The 27,848-nt window shown below is 31.8% G+C and overlaps 1 protein-coding gene across 4 annotated transcripts in view; it reads left to right on the top strand.

Annotated features, from left to right (window-relative positions):
• dnajb6b (DnaJ heat shock protein family (Hsp40) member B6b) overlaps window positions 1-27,848 on the top strand; it is a 56,449-nt gene that overhangs the window by 13,036 nt on the left and 15,565 nt on the right. The window contains exons 1-2 of one of the 4 annotated variants that reach the window (XM_041065910.1): window positions 25,966-25,984; window positions 27,439-27,561. In XM_041065910.1, coding sequence (XP_040921844.1) covers window positions 27,497-27,561 — 65 coding nt within the window. In that variant the 5' untranslated portion in view covers window positions 25,966-25,984; window positions 27,439-27,496. Of the gene's footprint in view, window positions 1-25,965; window positions 25,985-27,304; window positions 27,562-27,848 lie in introns of those variants that run through there. The other 3 variants (XM_041065908.1, XM_041065911.1, XM_041065909.1) reach the window with 3 other exon arrangements.

The following is a 27,848-nucleotide window of genomic DNA, read 5'->3' as shown; positions in this document are numbered from 1 at the left end:
TAGTATAGTATGGCGTTTTTTTCGGGCAAAAAAAGTCAAAAATTTTTTCTGCCCCAAAATGTCATAAAAAACGTCATAGTATAGTATGGCGTTTTTTTCGGGCAAAAAAAGTCAAAAATTTTTTCGGCCTCAAATTGTCATAAAAAACGTCATAGTATAGTAAGGCGTCTAAATCGGACAACAAAAGTCAAATTTTTTTTTGACCTCAAAATGTCATAAAAAACGTCATAGTATAGCATGGCATTTTTTTCGGGCAAAAAAAGTCAAAATTTTTTTCGGCCCCAAAATATCATAAAAAACGTCATAGTATAGTATGGCGTTTTTTTCGGGCAAAAAAAGTCAAAAAATTTTTCGGCCTCAAATTGTCATAAAAAACGTCATAGTATAGTAAGGCGTCTAAATCGGACAACAAAAGTCAAAATTTTTTTTGACCTCAAAATGTCATAAAAAACGTCATAATATAGCATGGCATTTTTTTCGGGCAAAAAAAGTCAAAATTTTTTTCGGCCCCAAAATATCATAAAAAACGTCATAGTATAGTATGGCGTTTTTTTCGGGCAAAAAAAGTCAAAAAATTTTTCGGCCTCAAATTGTCATAAAAAACGTCATAGTATAGTAAGGCGTCAAAATCGGACAACAAAAGTCAAAATTTTTTTTGACCTCAAAATGTCATAAAAAACGTCATAGTATAGCATGGCGTTTTTTTCGGGCAAAAAAAGTCAAAAAATTTTTCGGCCTCAAATTGTCATAAAAAACGTCATAGTATAGTAAGGCGTCAAAATCGGACAACAAAAGTCAAAATTTTTTTTGACCTCAAAATGTCATAAAAAACGTCATAGTATAGTATGGCGTTTTTTTCGGCCAAAAAAAGTCAATTTTTTTCGACCTCAAAATGTCATAAAAAACGTCATAGTATAGTAAGGCGTCAAAATCGGACAACAAAAGTCAAAATTTTTTTTGACCTCAAAATGTCATAAAAAACGTCATAGTATAGTATGGCGTTTTTTTCGGCCAAAAAAAGTCAATTTTTTTCGACCTCAAAATGTCATAAAAAACGTCATAGTATAGTAAGGCGTCAAAATCGGACAACAAAAGTCAAAATTTTTTTTGACCTCAAAATGTCATAAAAAACGTCATAGTATAGTATGGCGTTTTTTTCGGCCAAAAAAAGTCAATTTTTTTCGACCTCAAAATGTCATAAAAAACGTCATAGTATAGTATGGCGTTTTTTTCGGCCAAAAAAAGTCAAAATTTTTTTCGACCTCAAAATGTCATAAAAAACGTCATAGTATAGTATGGCGTTTTTTTCGGGCAGAAAAAGTCAAAAATTTTTTCGACCTCAAAATGTCATAAAAAACGTCATAGTATAGTATGGCGTTTTTTTCGGGCAAAAAAAGTCAAAAATTTTTTTCGACCTCAAAATGTCATAAAAAACGTCATAGTATAGTATGGCGTTTTTTTCGGCCAAAAAAAGTCAAAATTTTTTTCGGCCCCAAAATGTCTTAAAAAACGTCATAGTATAGTATGGCGTTTTTTTCGGGCAAAAAAAGTCAAAAATTTTTTCGGCCTCAAATTGTCATAAAAAACGTCATAGTATAGTAAGGCGTCAAAATCGGACAACAAAAGTCAAAATTTTTTTCAACCTCAAAATGTCATAAAAAACGTCATAGTATAGTATGGCGTTTTTTTTCGGCCAAAAAAAGTCAAAAATTTCTTTCGACCTCAAAATGTCATAAAAAACGTCATAGTATAGTATGGCGTCAAGATCGGACAAAAAAAGTCAAAAAAATTTTCGGCCTCAAATTGTCATAAAAAACGTCATAGTATAGTAAGGCGTCAAAATCGGACAACAAAAGTCAAAATTTTTTTTGACCTCAAAATGTCATAAAAAACGTCATAGTATAGTATGGCGTTTTTTTCGGGCAAAAAAAGTCAAAAAATTTTTCGGCCTCAAAATGTCATAAAAAACGTCATAGTATAGTAAGGCGTCAAAATCGGACAACAAAAGTCAAAATTTTTTTCGACCTCAAAATGTCATAAAAAACGTAATAGTATAGTATGGCGTTTTTTTCGGGCAGAAAAAGTCAAAAATTTTTTCGACCTCAAAATGTCATAAAAAACGTCATAGTATAGTATGCCGTTTTTTTCGGGCAAAAAAAGTCAAAAATTTTTTTTGACCTCAAAATGTCATAAAAAACGTCATAGTATAGTATGGCGTTTTTTTTCGGGCAAAAAAAGTCAAAATTTTTTTCGGCCCCAAAATGTCTTAAAAAACGTCATAGTATAGTAAGGCGTCAAAATCGGACAACAAAAGTCAAAATTTTTTTCAACCTCAAAATGTCATAAAAAACGTCATAGTATAGTATGGCGTTTTTTTCGGCCAAAAAAAGTCAAAATTTTTTTCGACCTCAAAATGTCATAAAAAACGTCATAGTATAGTATGGCGTTTTTTTCGGGCAGAAAAAGTCAAAAATTTTTTCGACCTCAAAATGTCATAAAAAACGTCATAGTATAGTATGGCGTTTTTTTCGGGCAAAAAAAGTCAAAAATTTTTTTCGACCTCAAAATGTCATAAAAAACGTCATAGTATAGTATGGTGTTTTTTTCGGGCAAAAAAAGTCAAAAATTTTTTCGACCTCAAAATGTCATAAAAAACGTCATAGTATAGTATGCCGTTTTTTTCGGGCAAAAAAAGTCAAAATTTTTTTCGGCCCCAAAATGTCTTAAAAAACGTCATAGTATAGTATGGCGTTTTTTTCGGGCAAAAAAAGTCAAAAATTTTTTCGGCCTCAAATTGTCATAAAAAACGTCATAGTATAGTAAGGCGTCAAAATCGGACAACAAAAGTCAAAATTTTTTTCAACCTCAAAATGTCATAAAAAACGTCATAGTATAGTATGGCGTTTTTTCGGGCAAAAAAAGTCAAAATTTTTTTCGACCTCAAAATGTCATAAAATACGTCATAGTATAGTAAGGCGTCAAAATCGGAAAAAAAAAGTCAAAATTTTTTTTGACCTCAATATGACTGAAAAAATTTTTTTGACCTCAAAAATGTCATAAAAAACGTCATAGTATAGTATGCCGTTTTTTTCGGGCAAAAAAAGTCAAAACTTTTTTCGACCTCAAAATGTCATAAAAAACGTCATAGTATAGCATGGCGTTTTTTTCGGGCAAAAAAAGTCAAAATTTTTTTCGGCCTCAAAATGTCATAAAAAACGTCATAGTATAGTATGACGTATTTTTCGGCCAAAAAAAGTCAAAATTTTTTTCGACCTCAAAATGTCATAAAAAACGTCATAGTATAGTATGGCGTTTTTTTCGGGCAGAAACAGTCAAAATTTTTTTCGACCTCAAAATGTCATAAAAAACGTCATAGTATAGTATGGCTTTTTTTCGGCCAAATAAAGTCAAAATTTTTTTCGACCTCAAAATGTCATAAAAAACGTCATAGTATAGTATGCCGTTTTTTTCGGGCAGAAAAAGTCAAAAAATTTTTCGACCTCAAAATGTCATAAAAAACGTCATAGTATAGTATGGCGTTTTTTTCGGGCAAAAAAAGTCAAAAATTTTTTTCGACCTCAAAATGTCATAAAAAACGTCATAGTATAGTATGGTGTTTTTTTCGGGCAAAAAAAGTCAAAAATTTTTTCGACCTCAAAATGTCATAAAAAACGTCATAGTATAGTATGCCGTTTTTTTCGGGCAAAAAAAGTCAAAACTTTTTTCGACCTCAAAATGTCATAAAAAACGTCATAGTATAGCATGGCGTTTTTTTCGGGCAAAAAAAGTCAAAATTTTTTTCGGCCTCAAAATGTCATAAAAAACGTCATAGTATAGTATGACGTATTTTTCGGCCAAAAAAAGTCAAAATTTTTTTCGACCTCAAAATGTCATAAAAAACGTCATAGTATAGTATGGCGTTTTTTTTCGGGCAGAAACAGTCAAAATTTTTTTCGACCTCAAAATGTCATAAAAAACGTCATAGAATAGTATGGCTTTTTTTCGGCCAAATAAAGTCAAAATTTTTTTCGACCTCAAAATGTCATAAAAAACGTCATAGTATAGTATGCCGTTTTTTTCGGGCAGAAAAAGTCAAAAAATTTTTCGACCTCAAAATGTCATAAAAAACGTCATAGTATAGTATGGCGTTTTTTTTGGGCAGAAAAAGTCAAAAATTTTTTCGACCTCAAAATGTCATAAAAAACGTCATAGTATAGTATGGCGTTTTTTTCGGGCAAAAAAAGTCAAAAATTTTTTCTGCCCCAAAATGTCATAAAAAACGTCATAGTATAGTAAGGCGTCTAAATCGGACAACAAGAGTCAAAATTTTTTTTGACCTCAAAATGTCATAAAAAACGTAATAGTATAGTATGCCATTTTTTTCGGGCAAAAAAAGTCAAAAATTTTTTCGACCTCAAAATGTCATAAAAAAACGTCATAGTATAGTATGGTGTTTTTTTCGGGCAAAAAAAGTCAAAAATTTTTTCGGCCTCAAAATTTCATAAAAAACGTCATAGTATAGTATGCCGTTTTTTTCGGCCAAAAAAAGTCAAAATTTTTTTCGACCTCAAAATGTCATAAAAAACGTCATAGTATAGTATGGCGTTTTTTTCGGGCAGAAAAAGTCAAAAAATTTTTCGGCCTCAAAATGTCATAAAAAACGTCATAGTATAGTATGCCGTTTTTTTCGGGCAAAAAAAGTCAAAAATTTTTTCGACCTCAAAATGTCATAAAAAACGTCATAGTATAGTATGCCGTTTTTTTCGGGCAGAAAAAGTCAAAAATTTTTTCGACCTCAAAATGTCATAAAAAACGTCATAGTATAGTATGGCGTTTTTTTCGGGCAAAAAAAGTCAAAAATTTTTTCGACCTCAAAATGTCATAAAAAACGTCATAGTATAGTATGTCGTTTTTTTCGGCCAAAAAAAGTCAAAAATTTTTTCGGCCTCAAAATGTCATAAAAAACGTCATAGTATAGTATGGCGTTTTTTTCGGGCAGAAAAAGTCAAAAATTTTTTCGACCTCAAAATGTCATAAAAAACGTCATAGTATAGTATGGCGTTTTTTTCGGCCAAAAAAAGTCAAAAAAATTTTCGGCCTCAAATTGTCATAAAAAACGTCATAGTATAGTAAGGCGTCAAAATCGGACAACAAAAGTCAAAATTTTTTTTGACCTCAAAATGTCATAAAAAACGTCATAGTATAGTAAGGCGTTTTTTTCGGGCAAAAAAAGTCAAAAATTTTTTCGGCCTCAAAATGTCATAAAAAACGTAATAGTATAGTATACTTTTTTTTCGGGCAAAAAAAGTCAAAAATTTTTTCGACCTCAAAATGTCATAAAAAACGTCATAGTATGGCGTTTTTTTCGGGCAAAAAAAGTCAAAAATTTTTTCGGCCTCAAAATGTCAGAAAAAACGTCATAGTATAGTAAGGCGTCAAGATCGGACAACAAAAGTCAAAATTTTTTTTGACCTCAAAATGTCATAAAAAACGTCATAGTATAGCATGGCATTTTTTTCGGGCAAAAAAAGTCAAAATTTTTTTCGGCCCCAAAATATCATAAAAAACGTCATAGTATAGTATGGCGTTTTTTTCGGGCAAAAAAAGTCAAAAATTTTTTCGGCCTCAAATTGTCATAAAAAACGTCATAGTATAGTAAGGCGTCAAAATCGGACAACAAAAGTCAAAAATTTTTTTGACCTCAAAATGTCATAAAAAACGTCATAGTATAGCATGGCGTTTTTTTCGGGCAAAAAAAGTCACAATTTTTTTCGACCTCAAAATGTCATAAAAAACGTCATAGTATAGTATGGCGTTTTTTTCGGCCAAAAAAAGTCAAAATTTTTTTCGACCTCAAAATGTCATAAAAAACGTCATAGTATAGTATGGCGTTTTTTTCGGGCAGAAAAAGTCAAAAATTTTTTCGACCTCAAAATGTCATAAAAAACGTCATAGTATATATAGTATGGCGTTTTTTTCGGGCAAAAAAAGTCAAAAATTTTTTCGGCCCCAAAATATCATAAAAAACGTCATAGTATAGTATGGCGTTTTTTTTCGGGCAAAAAAAGTCAAAAATTTTTTCGGCCTCAAAATGTCATAAAAAACGTCATAGTATAGTAAGGCGTCAAAATCGGACAACAAAAGTCAAAAAAATTTTTGGCCTCAAAATGTCATAAAAAAACGTCATAGTATAGTATGGCCTTTTTTTCGGGCAAAAAAAGTCAAAATTTTTTTCGACCTCAAAATGTCATAAAAAACGTCATAGTATTGTATGCCGTTTTTTTCGGCCAAAAAAAGTCAAAATTTTTTTCGACCTCAAAATGTCATAAAAAACGTCATAGTATAGTATGGCGTTTTTTTCGGGCAAAAAAAGTCAAAAAATTTTTCGACCTCAAAATGTCATAAAAAACGTCATAGTATAGTATGCCGTTTTTTTCGGGCAAAAAAAGTCAAAAATTTTTTTGACCTCAAAATGTCATAAAAAACGTCATAGTATAGTATGGCGTTTTTTTTCGGGCAAAAAAAGTCAAAAAATTTTTCGGCCTCAAAATGTCATAAAAAACGTCATAGTATAGTAAGGCGTCAAAATCGGACAACAAAAGTCAAAATTTTTTTTGACCTCAAAATGTCATAAAAAAACGTCATAGTATAGCATGGCATTTTTTTCGGGCAAAAAAAGTCAAAAATTTTTTTGGCCTCAAAATGTCATAAAAAACGTCATAGTATAGTAAGGCGTCAAAATCCGACAACAAAAGTCAAAAAAATTTTTTGACCTCAAAATGTCATAAAAAACATCATAGTATAGTATGCCGTTTTTTTCGGGCAAAAAAAGTCAAAATTTTTTTCGACCTCAAAATGTCATAAAATACGTCCTAGTATAGTAAGGCGTCAAAATCGGGAAAAAAAAGTCAAAATTTTTTTTGACCTCAATATGACTGAAAAAATTTTTTTGACCTCAAAAATGTCATAAAAAACGTCATAGTATAGTATGCTGTTTTTTTCGGCCAAAAAAAGTCAAAACTTTTTTCGACCTCAAAATGTCATAAAAAACGTCATAGTATAGCATGGCATTTTTTTCGGGCAAAAAAAGTCAAAATTTTTTTCAACCTCAAAATGTCATAAAAAACGTCATAGTATAGTATGGCGTTTTTTTTCGGCCAAAAAAAGTCAAAAATTTTTTCGACCTCAAAATGTCATAAAAAACGTCATAGTATAGTATGGCGTCAAGATCGGACAAAAAAAGTCAAAAAATTTTTCGACCTCAAAATGTCATAAAAAACGTCATAGTATAGTATGGCGTTTTTTTCGGGCAGAAAAAGTCAAAAATTTTTTCGACCTCAAAATGTCATAAAAAACGTCATAGTATAGTATGGCGTTTTTTTCGGGCAAAAAAAGTCAAAAATTTTTTTCGACCTCAAAATGTCATAAAAAATGTCATAGTATAACATGGCGTTTTTTTCGGGCAAAAAAAGTCAAAAATTTTTTTTGACCTCAAAATGTCATAAAAAATGTCATAGTATAGCATGGCGTTTTTTTCGGGCAAAAAAAGTCAAAAAATTTTTTTGACCTCAAAATGTCATAAAAAACGTAATAGTATAGTATGCCATTTTTTTCGGGCAAAAAAAGTCAAAACTTTTTTCGACCTCAGAATGTCATAAAAAAACGTCATAGTATAGTATGGTGTTTTTTTCGGGCAAAAAAAGTCAAAAATGTTTTCGGCCTCAAAATTTCATAAAAAACGTCATAGTATAGTATGGCGTTTTTTTCGGGCAAAAAAAGTCAAAATTTTTTTCGACCTCAAAATGTCATAAAAAACGTCATAGTATAGTATGGCGTTTTTTTCGGGCAGAGAAAGTCAAAATTTTTTTCAACCTCAAAATGTCATAAAAAACGTCATAGTATAGTATGGCGTTTTTTCGGGCAAAAAAAGTCAAAATTTTTTTCGACCTCAAAATGTCATAAAATACGTCCTAGTATAGTAAGGCGTCAAAATCGGGAAAAAAAAGTCAAAATTTTTTTTGACCTCAATATGACTGAAAAAATTTTTTTGACCTCAAAAATGTCATAAAAAACGTCATAGTATAGTATGCTGTTTTTTTCGGCCAAAAAAAGTCAAAACTTTTTTCGACCTCAAAATGTCATAAAAAACGTCATAGTATAGCATGGCATTTTTTTCGGGCAAAAAAAGTCAAAATTTTTTTCGGCCTCAAAATGTCATAAAAAACGTCATAGTATAGTATGGCGTTTTTTTCGGGCAGAAAAAGTCAAAAATTTTTTCGACCTCAAAATGTCATAAAAAACGTCATAGTATAGTATGGCGTTTTTTTCGGCCAAAAAAAGTCACAATTTTTTTCGACCTCAAAATGTCATAAAAAACGTCATAGTATAGTATGGCGTTTTTTTCGGGCAGAAAAAGTCAAAAAAATTTTCAACCTCAAAATGTCATAAAAAACGTCATAGTATAGTATGGCGTTTTTTTCGGGCAAAAAAAGTCAAAAATTTTTTCTGCCCCAAAATGTCATAAAAAACGTCATAGTATAGTATGGCGTTTTTTTCGGGCAAAAAAAGTCAAAAATTTTTTCGGCCTCAAATTGTCATAAAAAACGTCATAGTATAGTAAGGCGTCTAAATCGGACAACAAAAGTCAAATTTTTTTTTGACCTCAAAATGTCATAAAAAACGTCATAGTATAGCATGGCGTTTTTTTCGGGCAAAAAAAGTCAAAATTTTTTTCGGCCCCAAAATATCATAAAAAACGTCATAGTATAGTATGGCGTTTTTTTCGGGCAAAAAAAGTCAAAAAATTTTTCGGCCTCAAATTGTCATAAAAAACGTCATAGTATAGTAAGGCGTCAAAATCGGACAACAAAAGTCAAAATTTTTTTTGACCTCAAAATGTCATAAAAAACGTCATAGTATAGCATGGCGTTTTTTTCGGGCAAAAAAAGTCAAAAAATTTTTTCGACCTCAAAATGTCATAAAAAAACGTCATAGTATAGTATGCCGTTTTTTTCGGCCAAAAAAAGTCAAAACTTTTTTCGACCTCAAAATGTCATAAAAAACGTCATAGTATAGCATGGCGTTTTTTTCGGGCAAAAAAAGTCAAAATTTTTTTCGGCCTCAAAATGTCATAAAAAACGTCATAGTATAGTATGACGTAGTTTTCGGCCAAAAAAAGTCAAAATTTTTTTCGACCTCAGAATGTCATAAAAAACGTCATAGTATAGTATGGCGTTTTTTTCGGGCAAAAAAAGTCAAAAAATTTTTTTGACCTCAAAATGTCATAAAAAACGTCATAGTATAGCATGGCGTTTTTTTCGGGCAAAAAAAGTCAAAAAAATTTTTTGACCTCAAAATGTCATAAAAAATGTCATAGTATAGCATGGCGTTTTTTTCGGGCAAAAAAAGTCAAAAATTTTTTCAACCTCAAAATGTCATAAAAAACGTCATAGTATAGTATGGCGTTTTTTTCGGCCAAAAAAAGTCAAAAATTTTTTCGACCTCAAAATGTCATAAAAAACGTCATAGTATAGTATGGCGTTTTTTTCGGGCAGAAAAAGTCAAAATTTTTTTCGACCTCAAAATGTCATAAAAAACGTCATAGTATAGTATGCCATTTTCTTCGGGCAAAAAAAGTCAAAAATTTTTTCGACCTCAAAATGTCATAAAAAACGTCATAGTATAGTATGGCGTTTTTTTCGGGCAGAAAAAGTCAAAAATTTTTTCGACCTCAAAATGTCATAAAAAACGTCATAGTATAGTATGGCGTTTTTTTCGGGCAAAAAAAGTCAAAAAATTTTTCGGCCTCAAAATGTCATAAAAAACGTCACAGTATAATAAGGCGTCAAAATCGGACAACAAAAGTCAAAATTTTTTTCGACCTCAAAATGTCATAAAAAACGTCATAGTATAGCATGGCGTTTTTTTCGGGCAAAAAAAGTCAAAAAAATTTTTTGACCTCAAAATGTCATAAAAAACGTAATAGTATAGTATGCCGTTTTTTTCGGGCAAAAAAAGTCAAATTTTTTCGACCTCAGAATGTCATAAAAAAACGTCATAGTATAGTATGGCGTTTTTTTCGGGCAAAAAAAGTCAAAAAATTTTTTTGACCTCAAAATGTCATAAAAAACGTCATAGTATAGCATGGCGTTTTTTTCGGGCAAAAAAAGTCAAAAAAATTTTTTGACCTCAAAATGTCATAAAAAACGTCATAGTATAGCATGGCGTTTTTTTCGGCCAAAAAAAGTCAAAAATTTTTTCGGCCCCAAAATATCATAAAAAACGTCATAGTATAGTATGGCGTTTTTTTCGGGCAAAAAAAGTCAAAAAAATTTTCGGCCTCAAATTGTCATAAAAAACGTCATAGTATAGTAAGGCGTCAAAATCGGACAACAAAAGTCAAAATTTTTTTTGACCTCAAAATGTCATAAAAAACGTCATAGTATAGTATGGCGTTTTTTTCGGGCAAAAAAAGTCAAAAAATTTTTCGGCCTCAAAATGTCATAAAAAACGTCATAGTATAGTAAGGCGTCAAAATCGGACAACAAAAGTCAAAATTTTTTTCGACCTCAAAATGTCATAAAAAACGTAATAGTATAGTATGGCGTTTTTTTCGGGCAGAAAAAGTCAAAAATTTTTTCGACCTCAAAATGTCATAAAAAACGTCATAGTATAGTATGCCGTTTTTTTCGGGCAAAAAAAGTCAAAAATTTTTTTTGACCTCAAAATGTCATAAAAAACGTCATAGTATAGTATGGCGTTTTTTTCGGGCAAAAAAAGTCAAAATTTTTTTCGGCCCCAAAATGTCTTAAAAAACGTCATAGTATAGTAAGGCGTCAAAATCGGACAACAAAAGTCAAAATTTTTTTCAACCTCAAAATGTCATAAAAAACGTCATAGTATAGTATGGCGTTTTTTTCGGCCAAAAAAAGTCAAAATTTTTTTCGACCTCAAAATGTCATAAAAAACGTCATAGTATAGTATGGCGTTTTTTTCGGGCAGAAAAAGTCAAAAATTTTTTCGACCTCAAAATGTCATAAAAAACGTCATAGTATAGTATGGCGTTTTTTTCGGGCAAAAAAAGTCAAAAAATTTTTCGGCCTCAAAATGTCATAAAAAACGTCACAGTATAATAAGGCGTCAAAATCGGACAACAAAAGTCAAAATTTTTTTCGACCTCAAAATGTCATAAAAAACGTCATAGTATAGCATGGCGTTTTTTTCGGGCAAAAAAAGTCAAAAAAATTTTTTGACCTCAAAATGTCATAAAAAACGTAATAGTATAGTATGCCGTTTTTTTCGGGCAAAAAAAGTCAAATTTTTTCGACCTCAGAATGTCATAAAAAAACGTCATAGTATAGTATGGCGTTTTTTTCGGGCAAAAAAAGTCAAAAAATTTTTTTGACCTCAAAATGTCATAAAAAACGTCATAGTATAGCATGGCGTTTTTTTCGGGCAAAAAAAGTCAAAAAAATTTTTTGACCTCAAAATGTCATAAAAAACGTCATAGTATAGCATGGCGTTTTTTTCGGCCAAAAAAAGTCAAAAATTTTTTCGGCCCCAAAATATCATAAAAAACGTCATAGTATAGTATGGCGTTTTTTTCGGGCAAAAAAAGTCAAAAAAATTTTCGGCCTCAAATTGTCATAAAAAACGTCATAGTATAGTAAGGCGTCAAAATCGGACAACAAAAGTCAAAATTTTTTTTGACCTCAAAATGTCATAAAAAACGTCATAGTATAGTATGGCGTTTTTTTCGGGCAAAAAAAGTCAAAAAATTTTTCGGCCTCAAAATGTCATAAAAAACGTCATAGTATAGTAAGGCGTCAAAATCGGACAACAAAAGTCAAAATTTTTTTCGACCTCAAAATGTCATAAAAAACGTAATAGTATAGTATGGCGTTTTTTTCGGGCAGAAAAAGTCAAAAATTTTTTCGACCTCAAAATGTCATAAAAAACGTCATAGTATAGTATGCCGTTTTTTTCGGGCAAAAAAAGTCAAAAATTTTTTTTGACCTCAAAATGTCATAAAAAACGTCATAGTATAGTATGGCGTTTTTTTCGGGCAAAAAAAGTCAAAATTTTTTTCGGCCCCAAAATGTCTTAAAAAACGTCATAGTATAGTAAGGCGTCAAAATCGGACAACAAAAGTCAAAATTTTTTTCAACCTCAAAATGTCATAAAAAACGTCATAGTATAGTATGGCGTTTTTTTCGGCCAAAAAAAGTCAAAATTTTTTTCGACCTCAAAATGTCATAAAAAACGTCATAGTATAGTATGGCGTTTTTTTCGGGCAGAAAAAGTCAAAAATTTTTTCGACCTCAAAATGTCATAAAAAACGTCATAGTATAGTATGGCGTTTTTTTCGGGCAAAAAAAGTCAAAAATTTTTTTCGACCTCAAAATGTCATAAAAAACGTCATAGTATAGTATGGTGTTTTTTTCGGGCAAAAAAAGTCAAAAATTTTTTCGACCTCAAAATGTCATAAAAAACGTCATAGTATAGTATGCCGTTTTTTTCGGGCAAAAAAAGTCAAAATTTTTTTCGGCCCCAAAATGTCTTAAAAAACGTCATAGTATAGTATGGCGTTTTTTTCGGGCAAAAAAAGTCAAAAAATTTTTCGGCCTCAAAATGTCATAAAAAACGTCACAGTATAATAAGGCGTCAAAATCGGACAACAAAAGTCAAAATTTTTTTCGACCTCAAAATGTCATAAAAAACGTCATAGTATAGCATGGCGTTTTTTTCGGGCAAAAAAAGTCAAAAAAATTTTTTGACCTCAAAATGTCATAAAAAACGTAATAGTATAGTATGCCGTTTTTTTCGGGCAAAAAAAGTCAAATTTTTTCGACCTCAGAATGTCATAAAAAAACGTCATAGTATAGTATGGCGTTTTTTTCGGGCAAAAAAAGTCAAAAAATTTTTTTGACCTCAAAATGTCATAAAAAACGTCATAGTATAGCATGGCGTTTTTTTCGGGCAAAAAAAGTCAAAAAAATTTTTTGACCTCAAAATGTCATAAAAAACGTCATAGTATAGCATGGCGTTTTTTTCGGCCAAAAAAAGTCAAAAATTTTTTCGGCCCCAAAATATCATAAAAAACGTCATAGTATAGTATGGCGTTTTTTTCGGGCAAAAAAAGTCAAAAAAATTTTCGGCCTCAAATTGTCATAAAAAACGTCATAGTATAGTAAGGCGTCAAAATCGGACAACAAAAGTCAAAATTTTTTTTGACCTCAAAATGTCATAAAAAACGTCATAGTATAGTATGGCGTTTTTTTCGGGCAAAAAAAGTCAAAAAATTTTTCGGCCTCAAAATGTCATAAAAAACGTCATAGTATAGTAAGGCGTCAAAATCGGACAACAAAAGTCAAAATTTTTTTCGACCTCAAAATGTCATAAAAAACGTAATAGTATAGTATGGCGTTTTTTTCGGGCAGAAAAAGTCAAAAATTTTTTCGACCTCAAAATGTCATAAAAAACGTCATAGTATAGTATGCCGTTTTTTTCGGGCAAAAAAAGTCAAAAATTTTTTTTGACCTCAAAATGTCATAAAAAACGTCATAGTATAGTATGGCGTTTTTTTCGGGCAAAAAAAGTCAAAATTTTTTTCGGCCCCAAAATGTCTTAAAAAACGTCATAGTATAGTAAGGCGTCAAAATCGGACAACAAAAGTCAAAATTTTTTTCAACCTCAAAATGTCATAAAAAACGTCATAGTATAGTATGGCGTTTTTTTCGGCCAAAAAAAGTCAAAATTTTTTTCGACCTCAAAATGTCATAAAAAACGTCATAGTATAGTATGGCGTTTTTTTCGGGCAGAAAAAGTCAAAAATTTTTTCGACCTCAAAATGTCATAAAAAACGTCATAGTATAGTATGGCGTTTTTTTCGGGCAAAAAAAGTCAAAAATTTTTTTCGACCTCAAAATGTCATAAAAAACGTCATAGTATAGTATGGTGTTTTTTTCGGGCAAAAAAAGTCAAAAATTTTTTCGACCTCAAAATGTCATAAAAAACGTCATAGTATAGTATGCCGTTTTTTTCGGGCAAAAAAAGTCAAAATTTTTTTCGGCCCCAAAATGTCTTAAAAAACGTCATAGTATAGTATGGCGTTTTTTTCGGGCAAAAAAAGTCAAAAATTTTTTCGGCCTCAAATTGTCATAAAAAACGTCATAGTATAGTAAGGCGTCAAAATCGGACAACAAAAGTCAAAATTTTTTTCAACCTCAAAATGTCATAAAAAACGTCATAGTATAGTATGGCGTTTTTTCGGGCAAAAAAAGTCAAAATTTTTTTCGACCTCAAAATGTCATAAAATACGTCATAGTATAGTAAGGCGTCAAAATCGGAAAAAAAAAGTCAAAATTTTTTTTGACCTCAATATGACTGAAAAAATTTTTTTGACCTCAAAAATGTCATAAAAAACGTCATAGTATAGTATGCCGTTTTTTTCGGGCAAAAAAAGTCAAAACTTTTTTCGACCTCAAAATGTCATAAAAAACGTCATAGTATAGCATGGCGTTTTTTTCGGGCAAAAAAAGTCAAAATTTTTTTCGGCCTCAAAATGTCATAAAAAACGTCATAGTATAGTATGACGTATTTTTCGGCCAAAAAAAGTCAAAATTTTTTTCGACCTCAAAATGTCATAAAAAACGTCATAGTATAGTATGGCGTTTTTTTCGGGCAGAAACAGTCAAAATTTTTTTCGACCTCAAAATGTCATAAAAAACGTCATAGTATAGTATGGCTTTTTTTCGGCCAAATAAAGTCAAAATTTTTTTCGACCTCAAAATGTCATAAAAAACGTCATAGTATAGTATGCCGTTTTTTTCGGGCAGAAAAAGTCAAAAAATTTTTCGACCTCAAAATGTCATAAAAAACGTCATAGTATAGTATGGCGTTTTTTTCGGGCAAAAAAAGTCAAAAATTTTTTTCGACCTCAAAATGTCATAAAAAACGTCATAGTATAGTATGGTGTTTTTTTCGGGCAAAAAAAGTCAAAAATTTTTTCGACCTCAAAATGTCATAAAAAACGTCATAGTATAGTATGCCGTTTTTTTCGGGCAAAAAAAGTCAAAACTTTTTTCGACCTCAAAATGTCATAAAAAACGTCATAGTATAGCATGGCGTTTTTTTCGGGCAAAAAAAGTCAAAATTTTTTTCGGCCTCAAAATGTCATAAAAAACGTCATAGTATAGTAAGGCGTCAAAATCGGACAACAAAAGTCAAAATTTTTTTCAACCTCAAAATGTCATAAAAAACGTCATAGTATAGTATGGCGTTTTTTCGGGCAAAAAAAGTCAAAATTTTTTTCGACCTCAAAATGTCATAAAATACGTCATAGTATAGTAAGGCGTCAAAATCGGAAAAAAAAAGTCAAAATTTTTTTTGACCTCAATATGACTGAAAAAATTTTTTTGACCTCAAAAATGTCATAAAAAACGTCATAGTATAGTATGCCGTTTTTTTCGGGCAAAAAAAGTCAAAACTTTTTTCGACCTCAAAATGTCATAAAAAACGTCATAGTATAGCATGGCGTTTTTTTCGGGCAAAAAAAGTCAAAATTTTTTTCGGCCTCAAAATGTCATAAAAAACGTCATAGTATAGTATGACGTATTTTTCGGCCAAAAAAAGTCAAAATTTTTTTCGACCTCAAAATGTCATAAAAAACGTCATAGTATAGTATGGCGTTTTTTTCGGGCAGAAACAGTCAAAATTTTTTTCGACCTCAAAATGTCATAAAAAACGTCATAGTATAGTATGGCTTTTTTTCGGCCAAATAAAGTCAAAATTTTTTTCGACCTCAAAATGTCATAAAAAACGTCATAGTATAGTATGCCGTTTTTTTCGGGCAGAAAAAGTCAAAAAATTTTTCGACCTCAAAATGTCATAAAAAACGTCATAGTATAGTATGGCGTTTTTTTCGGGCAAAAAAAGTCAAAAATTTTTTTCGACCTCAAAATGTCATAAAAAACGTCATAGTATAGTATGGTGTTTTTTTCGGGCAAAAAAAGTCAAAAATTTTTTCGACCTCAAAATGTCATAAAAAACGTCATAGTATAGTATGCCGTTTTTTTCGGGCAAAAAAAGTCAAAACTTTTTTCGACCTCAAAATGTCATAAAAAACGTCATAGTATAGCATGGCGTTTTTTTCGGGCAAAAAAAGTCAAAATTTTTTTCGGCCTCAAAATGTCATAAAAAACGTCATAGTATAGTATGACGTATTTTTCGGCCAAAAAAAGTCAAAATTTTTTTCGACCTCAAAATGTCATAAAAAACGTCATAGTATAGTATGGCGTTTTTTTTCGGGCAGAAACAGTCAAAATTTTTTTCGACCTCAAAATGTCATAAAAAACGTCATAGAATAGTATGGCTTTTTTTCGGCCAAATAAAGTCAAAATTTTTTTCGACCTCAAAATGTCATAAAAAACGTCATAGTATAGTATGCCGTTTTTTTCGGGCAGAAAAAGTCAAAAAATTTTTCGACCTCAAAATGTCATAAAAAACGTCATAGTATAGTATGGCGTTTTTTTTGGGCAGAAAAAGTCAAAAATTTTTTCGACCTCAAAATGTCATAAAAAACGTCATAGTATAGTATGGCGTTTTTTTCGGGCAAAAAAAGTCAAAAATTTTTTCTGCCCCAAAATGTCATAAAAAACGTCATAGTATAGTAAGGCGTCTAAATCGGACAACAAGAGTCAAAATTTTTTTTGACCTCAAAATGTCATAAAAAACGTAATAGTATAGTATGCCATTTTTTTCGGGCAAAAAAAGTCAAAAATTTTTTCGACCTCAAAATGTCATAAAAAAACGTCATAGTATAGTATGGTGTTTTTTTCGGGCAAAAAAAGTCAAAAATTTTTTCGGCCTCAAAATTTCATAAAAAACGTCATAGTATAGTATGCCGTTTTTTTCGGCCAAAAAAAGTCAAAATTTTTTTCGACCTCAAAATGTCATAAAAAACGTCATAGTATAGTATGGCGTTTTTTTCGGGCAGAAAAAGTCAAAAAATTTTTCGGCCTCAAAATGTCATAAAAAACGTCATAGTATAGTATGCCGTTTTTTTCGGGCAAAAAAAGTCAAAAATTTTTTCGACCTCAAAATGTCATAAAAAACGTCATAGTATAGTATGCCGTTTTTTTCGGGCAGAAAAAGTCAAAAATTTTTTCGACCTCAAAATGTCATAAAAAACGTCATAGTATAGTATGGCGTTTTTTTCGGGCAAAAAAAGTCAAAAATTTTTTCGACCTCAAAATGTCATAAAAAACGTCATAGTATAGTATGTCGTTTTTTTCGGCCAAAAAAAGTCAAAAATTTTTTCGGCCTCAAAATGTCATAAAAAACGTCATAGTATAGTATGGCGTTTTTTTCGGGCAGAAAAAGTCAAAAATTTTTTCGACCTCAAAATGTCATAAAAAACGTCATAGTATAGTATGGCGTTTTTTTCGGCCAAAAAAAGTCAAAAAAATTTTCGGCCTCAAATTGTCATAAAAAACGTCATAGTATAGTAAGGCGTCAAAATCGGACAACAAAAGTCAAAATTTTTTTTGACCTCAAAATGTCATAAAAAACGTCATAGTATAGTAAGGCGTTTTTTTCGGGCAAAAAAAGTCAAAAATTTTTTCGGCCTCAAAATGTCATAAAAAACGTAATAGTATAGTATACTTTTTTTTCGGGCAAAAAAAGTCAAAAATTTTTTCGACCTCAAAATGTCATAAAAAACGTCATAGTATGGCGTTTTTTTCGGGCAAAAAAAGTCAAAAATTTTTTCGGCCTCAAAATGTCAGAAAAAACGTCATAGTATAGTAAGGCGTCAAGATCGGACAACAAAAGTCAAAATTTTTTTTGACCTCAAAATGTCATAAAAAACGTCATAGTATAGCATGGCATTTTTTTCGGGCAAAAAAAGTCAAAATTTTTTTCGGCCCCAAAATATCATAAAAAACGTCATAGTATAGTATGGCGTTTTTTTCGGGCAAAAAAAGTCAAAAATTTTTTCGGCCTCAAATTGTCATAAAAAACGTCATAGTATAGTAAGGCGTCAAAATCGGACAACAAAAGTCAAAAATTTTTTTGACCTCAAAATGTCATAAAAAACGTCATAGTATAGCATGGCGTTTTTTTCGGGCAAAAAAAGTCACAATTTTTTTCGACCTCAAAATGTCATAAAAAACGTCATAGTATAGTATGGCGTTTTTTTCGGCCAAAAAAAGTCAAAATTTTTTTCGACCTCAAAATGTCATAAAAAACGTCATAGTATAGTATGGCGTTTTTTTCGGGCAGAAAAAGTCAAAAATTTTTTCGACCTCAAAATGTCATAAAAAACGTCATAGTATATATAGTATGGCGTTTTTTTCGGGCAAAAAAAGTCAAAAATTTTTTCGGCCCCAAAATATCATAAAAAACGTCATAGTATAGTATGGCGTTTTTTTTCGGGCAAAAAAAGTCAAAAATTTTTTCGGCCTCAAAATGTCATAAAAAACGTCATAGTATAGTAAGGCGTCAAAATCGGACAACAAAAGTCAAAAAAATTTTTGGCCTCAAAATGTCATAAAAAAACGTCATAGTATAGTATGGCCTTTTTTTCGGGCAAAAAAAGTCAAAATTTTTTTCGACCTCAAAATGTCATAAAAAACGTCATAGTATTGTATGCCGTTTTTTTCGGCCAAAAAAAGTCAAAATTTTTTTCGACCTCAAAATGTCATAAAAAACGTCATAGTATAGTATGGCGTTTTTTTCGGGCAAAAAAAGTCAAAAAATTTTTCGACCTCAAAATGTCATAAAAAACGTCATAGTATAGTATGGCGTTTTTTTCGGGCAAAAAAAGTCAAAAAATTTTTCGGCCTCAAAATGTCATAAAAAACGTCATAGTATAGTAAGGCGTCAAAATCGGACAACAAAAGTCAAAATTTTTTTTGACCTCAAAATGTCATAAAAAAACGTCATAGTATAGCATGGCATTTTTTTCGGGCAAAAAAAGTCAAAAATTTTTTTGGCCTCAAAATGTCATAAAAAACGTCATAGTATAGTAAGGCGTCAAAATCCGACAACAAAAGTCAAAAAAATTTTTTGACCTCAAAATGTCATAAAAAACATCATAGTATAGTATGCCGTTTTTTTCGGGCAAAAAAAGTCAAAATTTTTTTTGACCTCAAAATGTCATAAAAAACGTAATAGTATAGTATGCCGTTTTTTTCGGGCAAAAAAAGTCAAAAATTTTTTCGACCTCAAAATGTCATAAAAAAACGTCATAGTATAGTATGGCGTTTTTTTCGGGCAAAAAAAGTCAAAAATTTTTTCGACCTCAAAATGTCATAAAAAACGTCATAGTATAGTATGCCGTTTTTTTCGGGCAAAAAAAGTCAAAAATTTTTTCGGCCTCAAAATGTCATAAAAAACGTCATAGTATAGTAAGGCGTCAAAATCGGACAACAAAAGTCAAAATTTTTTTTGACCTCAAAATGTCATAAAAAAACGTCATAGTATAGCATGGCGTTTTTTTCGGGCAAAAAAAGTCAAAAATTTTTTCGACCTCAAAATGTCATAAAAAACGTCATAGTATAGTATGCCGTTTGTTTCGGGCAAAAAAAGTCAAAATTTTTTCGACCTCAAAATGTCATAAAAAACGTCATAGTATAGTAAGGCGTTTTTTTCGGGCAAAAAAAGTCAAAATTTTTTTCAACCTCAAAATGTCATAAAAAACGTCATAGTATAGTGTGGTGGAAAAATACTTTCCTCCTGATGAGAAGTGAAATAAAATTCTTTAGACAGTAAATCTTTTTTTTTGATTTTTTATTACAAAATAAGGTTTACAGAGTAATCCTTTTGTACTGAAAGATCAGAGTTCAAGCAGCAGGAAATGTTATAGAGGTTTGACCCCAGGTTACAAATTCCCATAGTATTTATGCCTGTTTCTTTCTCTGAGTATCAAATAATAAAGATAACATTTAAGTTGTGTTCGGAGGCACTGGAGACATAACAAGTGTCTTCACAAAGTACAATAGGCCACTACAGGTCATGTTGTATGTACTTCACCCAGAATTGAATACATGAGTTGATATGAATATATGAATGCTTGATAATAAAGTATTTGGTTATACGATAAATTGATATTACAATTCACCCTTTTGCAATAAAGTGGCCACACCAAAGTATATAGAAATTAATCATACCATGTGTGACTACATTCCTTTTGGTTTACGTAGACACATCATTAGCTGATAAATGTTAAAATATGCATTTAGCTGTTTTTTGTAGGACACAGACATCCTTAGGATGATAGCAAGCTGGGGAAAGATACAAAAACTCGAAACATCAACATCATTATCATTATAAAGAGGAAGAATTCAATCAGTAAAGAAATCAGTTGGGTTTTCAACATCTGACAGAAGACGAGTCTAAGCCAGGGAGGCCATCTGGTGTGTGACTGACCTATCATTAGCCCTTACATTGTCGCTCTTGTTAGTGACACAGAGCTTAACTCTGTAGTCACTTTGTTGGAGCTTGGCATGCTACTGGTGGAGGAGGGCGCTCTTTCACCCCTCGCTCTTATATTGCAGATGGTTCCAACGCAGCTGCAGGTTAGGGGCAGCGCACGGCGTGCACCCCAGTTGTCTTCCTCAACGTCTGGATGAGTCAATTTTCCCTAGACCATTATTCTGGGTCTAGAGAATTTATGTCGCCTCCTTTACTTTGATTCTCTGGTGGCTGGTTGTCGGCGGTTGGTTCAGAAACCCGCTTGAAGTGGCTAGTGTGTGCCCATGTGGCCTTCTCCACAACCTTTACAGCTGTCTCAGTGGTTAGCAGAACCTGGAATGGGCCCTGGAATCGCCAAATAGAGTCACAATGTCATAAAAAAAACGTCATAGTATAGGAAGGCGTCAAAATCGGCCAAAAAAATTCACATTTTTTTTCCACCTAAAAATGTCATAAAAAACATCATTGTATAGTAAGGCGTCAAAATATGCAAAAAAAAGTCATACTTTTTTTTGGCCTCAAAATGTCATAAAAATGGTCATAGTATGGTAAGGCGTCAAAATCGGCCAAAATAAGTCAAAAAATTTTTTGGGCTCAAAATGTCATAAAAAATGTCATAGTATAGTAAGGCGTCAAAATGTCATTAAAAATGTCATATTATAGTAAGGCGTAAAAATCGGCCAAAAAAAGTCACAAAATTTTTTTACCTCAAAATGTCATAAAAAACGCCATAGTATAGTATGGCGTTTTTTTCAGGCAAAAAAAGTCAAAATTTTTTTGACCTCAAAATGTCATAAAAATTCTGGCAAAAAAAGTCAAAATTTTTTTCGGCCTCAAAATGTCATAAAAAACGTCATAGTATAGTATGGCGTTTTTTTCGGCCAAAAAAAGTCACAAATTTTTTCGACCTCAAAATGTCATAAAAAACGTCATAGTATAGTATGGCGTTTTTTTCGGCCAAAAAAAGTCACAAATTTTTTCGACCTCAAAATGTCATAAAAAACGTCATAGTATAGTATGCCGTTTTTTTCGGCCAAAAAAAGTCAAAATTTTTTTCGGCCTCAAAATGTCATAAAAAACGTATGTCATCAAAATCGGCCAAAAAAAGTCATACTTTTTTTTACCTCAAAATGTCATAAAAAACATTATAGTATAGTAAGCCGTCAAAATCGGCCAAAAAAAGTCAAATTTTTTTTCGACCTCAAAATGTCATAAAAAACGTCATAGTATAGTATGGCGTTTTTTTTTCGGGCAAAAAAAGTCAAAAATTTTTTCGGCCTCAAAATGTCATAAAAAACGTCATAGTATAGTAAGGCGTCAAAATCGGACAACAAAACTCAAAATTTTCTTCGACCTCAAAATGTCATAAAAAACGTCATAGTATAGTATGCCATTTTTTTCGGGCAGAAAAAGTCAAAATTTTTTTCGGCCTCAAAATGTCATCAAAATCGGACAAAAAAAGTCATACTTTTTTTTTTACCTCCAACTGTCATAAAAAACGTTATAGTATAGTAAGCCGTCAAAATCGGCCAAAAAAAGTCATACTTTTTTTGGTCTCAAAATGTCATAAAAATGGTCATAGTATAGTAAGGCGTCAAAATCGGCCAAAAAAAGTCAAAAAATTTTTCGGCCTCAAAATGTCATAAAAAACGTCATGGTATACTATGCCGTTTTTTTCGGCCAAAAAAAGTCAAAAATTTTTTTAACCTCAAAATGTCATAAAAAGCGTCATTTTTTAGTAAGGCGTCAAAATCGGCCAAAAAAAGTCAACATTTTTTTCACCTCAAAATGTCATAAAAGACGTCATAGTATAGCATGGCGTTTTTTTCGGGCAAAAAGAGTCAAAAATTTTTTCGACCTCAAAATGTCATAAAAAACGTCATAGTATAGTATGCCGTTTTTTTCGGGCAAAAAAAGTCAAAAATTTTTTCGACCTCAAAATGTCATAAAAAACGTCATAGTATAGTATGCTGTTTTTTTCGGGCAAAAAAAGTCAAAAATTTTTTCGACCTCAAAACGTCATAAAAAACGTCATAGTATATTAAGGCGTCAAAATCGGACAAAATAAGTCAAAATTTTTTTTGACCTCAAAATGTCATAAAAAAACGTCATAGTATAGTATGGCGTTTTTTTCGGGCAAAAAAAGTCAAAAAAAATTTTTTAACTCAGAATGTCATAAAAAACGTAATAGTATAGTATGCCGTTTTTTTCAGGCAAAAAAAGTCAAAAATTTTTTCGACCTCAAAATGTCATAAAAAACGTCATAGTATAGTATGCCGTTTTTTTCGGGCAAAAAAAGTCAAAAAATTTTTCGACCTCAAAATGTCATAAAAAACGTCATAGTATAGTATGGCGTTTTTTTCGGGCAAAAAAATTCAAAATTTTTTTCGACCTCAAAATGTCATAAAAAACGTCATAGTATAGTATGGCGTTTTTTTCGGCCAAAAAAAGTCAAAATTTTTTTCGACCTCAAAATGTCATAAAAAACGTCATAGTATAGTATGCCGTTTTTTTCGGGCAAAAAAAGTCAAAATTTTTTTCGACCTCAAAATGTCATAAAAAAACGTCATAGTATAGTAAGGCGTCAAAATCGGACAAAATAAGTCAAAAAATTTTTTGACCTCAAAATGTCATAAAAAACGTCATAGTATAGTATGGCGTTTTTTTCGGGCAAAAAAAGTCAAAAAAAAATTTTTTAACTCAGAATGTCATTAAAAACGTCATAGTATAGTATGGCGTTTTTTTCGGGCAAAAAAAGTCAAAATTTTTTTCGGCCTCAAAATGTCATAAAAAACGTCATAGTATACTATGGCTTTTTTTTCGGGCAAAAAAAGTCAAAATTTTTTTCAACCTCAAAATGTCATAAAAACGTCATATTATAGTAAGGCGTCAAAATCAGACAAAAAAAGTCAGAATTTTTTTTGACCTCAAAATGTCATAAAAAACGTCATAGTATAGTATGCCTTTTTTTTCGGGCAAAAAAAGTCAAAATTTTTTTCGGCCTCAAAATGTCATAAAAAACGTCATAGTATAGTAAGGCGTCAAAATCGGACAAAAAAAGTCAAAATTTTTTTCGACCTCAAAATGTCATAAAAAACGTCATAGTATAGTAAGGCGTTTTTTTCGGGCAAAAAAAGTCAAAAAAAATTTTTTTAACTCAGAATGTCATAAAAAACGTCATAGTATAGTATGCCGTTTTTTTCAGGCAAAAAAAGTCAAAAATTTTTTCAACCTCAAAATGTCATAAAAAACGTCATAGTATAGTATGCCGTTTTTTTCGGGCAAAAAAAGTCAAAAATTTTTTCGACCTCAAAATGTCATAAAAAACGTCATAGTATAGTATGGCGTTTTTTTCGGGCAAAAAAGTCAAAAAAAAATTTTTTTAACTTCAAAATGTCATATAAAACGTCATAGTATAGTATGCCGTTTTTTTCGGGCAAAAAAAGTCAAAAATTTTTTCGACCTCAAAACGTCATAAAAAACGTCATAGTATATTAAGGCGTCAAAATCGGACAAAATAAGTCAAAATTTTTTTTGACCTCAAAATGTCATAAAAAAACGTCATAGTATAGTATGGCGTTTTTTTCGGGCAAAAAAAGTCAAAAAAATTTTTTTTAACTCAGAATGTCATAAAAAACGTAATAGTATAGTATGCCGTTTTTTTCAGGCAAAAAAAGTCAAAAAAATTTTCGACCTCAAAATGTCATAAAAAACGTCATAGTATAGTATGCCGTTTTTTTCGGGCAAAAAAAGTCAAAAAATTTTTCGACCTCAAAATGTCATAAAAAACGTCATAGTATAGTATGGCGTTTTTTTCGGCCAAAAAAAGTCAAAATTTTTTTCGACCTCAAAATGTCATAAAAAACGTCATAGTATAGTATGGCGTTTTTTTCGGGCAAAAAAAGTCAAAAAATTTTTCGACCTCAAAATGTCATAAAAAACGTCATAGTATAGTATGGCGTCAAAATCGGACAAAATAAGTCAAAATTTTTTTTGACCTCAAAATGTCATAAAAAACGTCATAGTATAGTATGGCGTTTTTTTCGGGCAAAAAAAGTCAAAAAAAAATTTTTTAACTCAGAATGTCATTAAAAACGTCATAGTATAGTATGGCGTTTTTTTCGGGCAAAAAAAGTCACAATTTTTTTCGGCCTCAAAATGTCATAAAAAACGTCATAGTATAGTAAACCGTCAAAATCGGCCAAAAAAAGTCAAAAAAATGTTTGACCTCAAAATGTCATGTAAAACGTCATAGTATAGTATGGCATCAAAATCGGCCAAAAAAAGTCAGATTTTTGTATGGCCTCAAAATGTCATAAAAAACGTCATAGTATAGTAAGATGATAAAATATGCCAAAAAAGTCATACTTTCTTTTGGCCTCAAAATGTCATAAAAAACGTCATAGTATAGTAAGGCATCAAAATCGGCCAAAAAAAAGTCTTTTTTTTTTTTGGTCCTGAAAATTTCATAAAAATTGTCATAGTATAGTAAGGCGTCAAAATCGGCCCTAAAAAAGTCAAAACATTTTTTGGCCTCAAAATGTCATGATATGGTCATAGTATATTAAGGCATCAAAATCAGCCAAAAAAAGTCATACTTTAGTATGCTCTCAAAATGTCATAAAAAACGCCATAGTATAGTAAGGTGTCAAAAAAAGTCATATTTTAGTATGCCCTCAAAATGTCATAAATAACGTCATAGTATATTAAGGCGTCAAAATCGGCCAAAAAAAGTCATACTTTAGTATGCCCTCAAAATGTCATAAAAAACGTCATAGTATAGTAAAGCTTCAAAATAGGCCAAAAAAAGTCATACTATAGTATGGCCTCAAAATATGCTGACAACAAGTTTAGCCATCACCTCTGGTTCACTGAAGCACCATGGGATTTACTGACCCACATCTGTTTCTCACTCTGAGGCATGGTGCATGCCGAGCAGAGCAGGCACTAGTGTCCATTAAATCCCAACTGCTGCAGGGAACCGGAGACGGGTGAGTGGATCGGTAATGGCTGAGGTGAGGGGGATAAAAGAAGATACATTTAAAATGATGAGTCAGGATATTGGGCTGGATTTTAGCAAAAACCCAGAGGAAAGTAATAAATTTCTGGGTCACATCTCTTTATATTTAGATTGTGATTTGTATCAGGATCTAGAGCTATCTATATATCTATATATCTATCTCTATATCTCTATATCTCTATCTCTATCTATATATATATAAAGAGAGAGAGAGTGAGAGAGGCAAGGATGTTGTAACGGCTGTGGCAAGGAAGATTTCAAATCAGTAAAATGGGGAATTGAATGCAAAAAAGGAGTGGATAATGAACTCTTAAGGGGAAAAGCTGTTATAGGTTCAGTGCCTGTGCCATGTCTCTGACCAGGAGTCACTCACTGGCGCTGCCATGTGCCAAACACCCCCCACATGCTTGTAACACACACAAACACAATCTAACTGCAAAGGCCACAGGTTATAAATAGCAAACAAACAGGACAGAGTGGACTCCCAGTGTAAGTAGTCTGCACTGGTTTGTTTATCATTTTTCGTCTGACAGCTAAGATATGCTTTTATAAATAATGCTTGGTTCAAGAGTTGCTTTGCATTTTCTTCATTGTTTTATTTGGCCTGTTGTAATCTGATGTATGATTTTTGCCTGACTGAGATAGACAAACACTAGTAGAGGTATTTGATTATTTGTGAAGGTCAGCGTGTGGAGAGGAATCCAGAAGCTATTAAACTGTGCCAACTTTAGGTGTGATTTATCAGGTTTGGTCTAAACAGAGAATCTGTGTAGGTTTATCTCCTAACATGTCTTTTTTTGTTTTCCCCTACAGTTTGTCATAGAGGTATAGATTTTATAGCTGTATTTACAATGTCCTATATTCTAAAAATAAATGAAGTCCTGTGACCTGTGAGGTCGAGATTTGAATGCAGCCAGATTTTTTTTTTGTTCAGTGAAATAAGCCAGAACACCACAAGATTAACTGTTAAACTGTGTAACTTTTACCTGAGATAAGAAGCAGATATTACATTTAACTTGTTAATTACCAAAAGGTGCTATGCCCCAAACTTCCTTTGTTACTATTGCAATGCCTATGAAGCTTTCCATTCTCAGACACCACAAAATTCAGTTTGCAGTGGTAACACAGGCAGATTGAGCTCCGGGAATTCTTAGTAATTTTTAAACCAATGATTCCCTGATTTCAGACAAATATAAACAAAAAGCTGAAAGCTAAAAATCCTGCTCCAGCTGCCTGGTCTTAAATATATATAGTGAAAGTAGACCACAGACATAAGTCCCTGCTGTACATGACGGCTACAAACATGATATTGTAGGGTTGTAAACCTCTCCTCTTTGATATAGCTTTGTATCTGCTGCTAGATCAAGGCTCAACATGACAGCAGCTGGTTTTACCATACACCACAAGACTTTGGTGATAATATGTTGGTGCGGGTTACTCTCTGCATGTTGTAGTAATGCACATATCTGAGGCTTAAACTAGACAACTTGAATATCTTCTGATATTTTTTTCATCAGACCTGTTCTGTCTTGTTTTTGAGAGTCTGGGCCTCATAACTTTGGCGTTACATCATTAAAAAAAAAAAAAACTTCATGGTCTTTATAGCTATATCCAAAATTCAAAAGCAAAGCATGATTCACATTTTCTCTCTCTCAGCCTCAGGGTGAGGGATGATCACCCACTTATTATGTAATTTTGCTTGGCTTGTATTAGCTTAGCTGTCCTCCCCCCTGCATCTCTATTTCAGTGCACTTGATTACATTGTTGGTTATTGCCATCTTGGTTAATGCCATTGCCCCCTCCCCACCCTTTACAAATTTAGCCATCTGGTGTGGAGGGGAGATATTGCACCCGTCACACATGGCTTCGCTCAGTGTGAAGTTTGTTGGGCTTTGTCCCTACAGGCTAACATGTCCTAACAGAGCTTAACTTTCTTTCCACAGAGGCAACTGAGAGGACCCTCGCCCAAGACAGCACCCACAAACACACACAGACAGAGCCATGGTGGAGTACTACCAGATATTAGGAGTCCAGAGAAATGCAACGCAAGAGGACATCAAAAAAGCGTGAGTGCCACTGAGTGTTTTGTGTCCCATTTTCCCCCGGCGTTGTTGTTGAATGTTGGCCACTCAGAGTGGTGTAATAGGTTAATTATATCCACCTCCGGCTGTATAAACCGACACAAGGAGAGAGAGAGAGAGCAGAGAGACTGCAATGCAGAAAGTTTCCACTCTTCTTCCTGTAACCTTGCCGCTGTCAAATACCTTCCCCCTACACTTCATCCACCAGTGGCAGTCGAACACTGAACTGAACAGATCAGTTTCAGTTAATTACGTTTCCTCAGAGGTTTCTC

This window comes from Toxotes jaculatrix, chromosome 20 (assembly GCF_017976425.1).
Source record: "Toxotes jaculatrix isolate fToxJac2 chromosome 20, fToxJac2.pri, whole genome shotgun sequence".
Lineage (NCBI taxonomy): Eukaryota > Metazoa > Chordata > Actinopteri > Toxotidae > Toxotes > Toxotes jaculatrix.
Note: the sequence above shows the minus strand (reverse complement) of the source record. Positions and strands in the feature narration are given on the sequence as shown.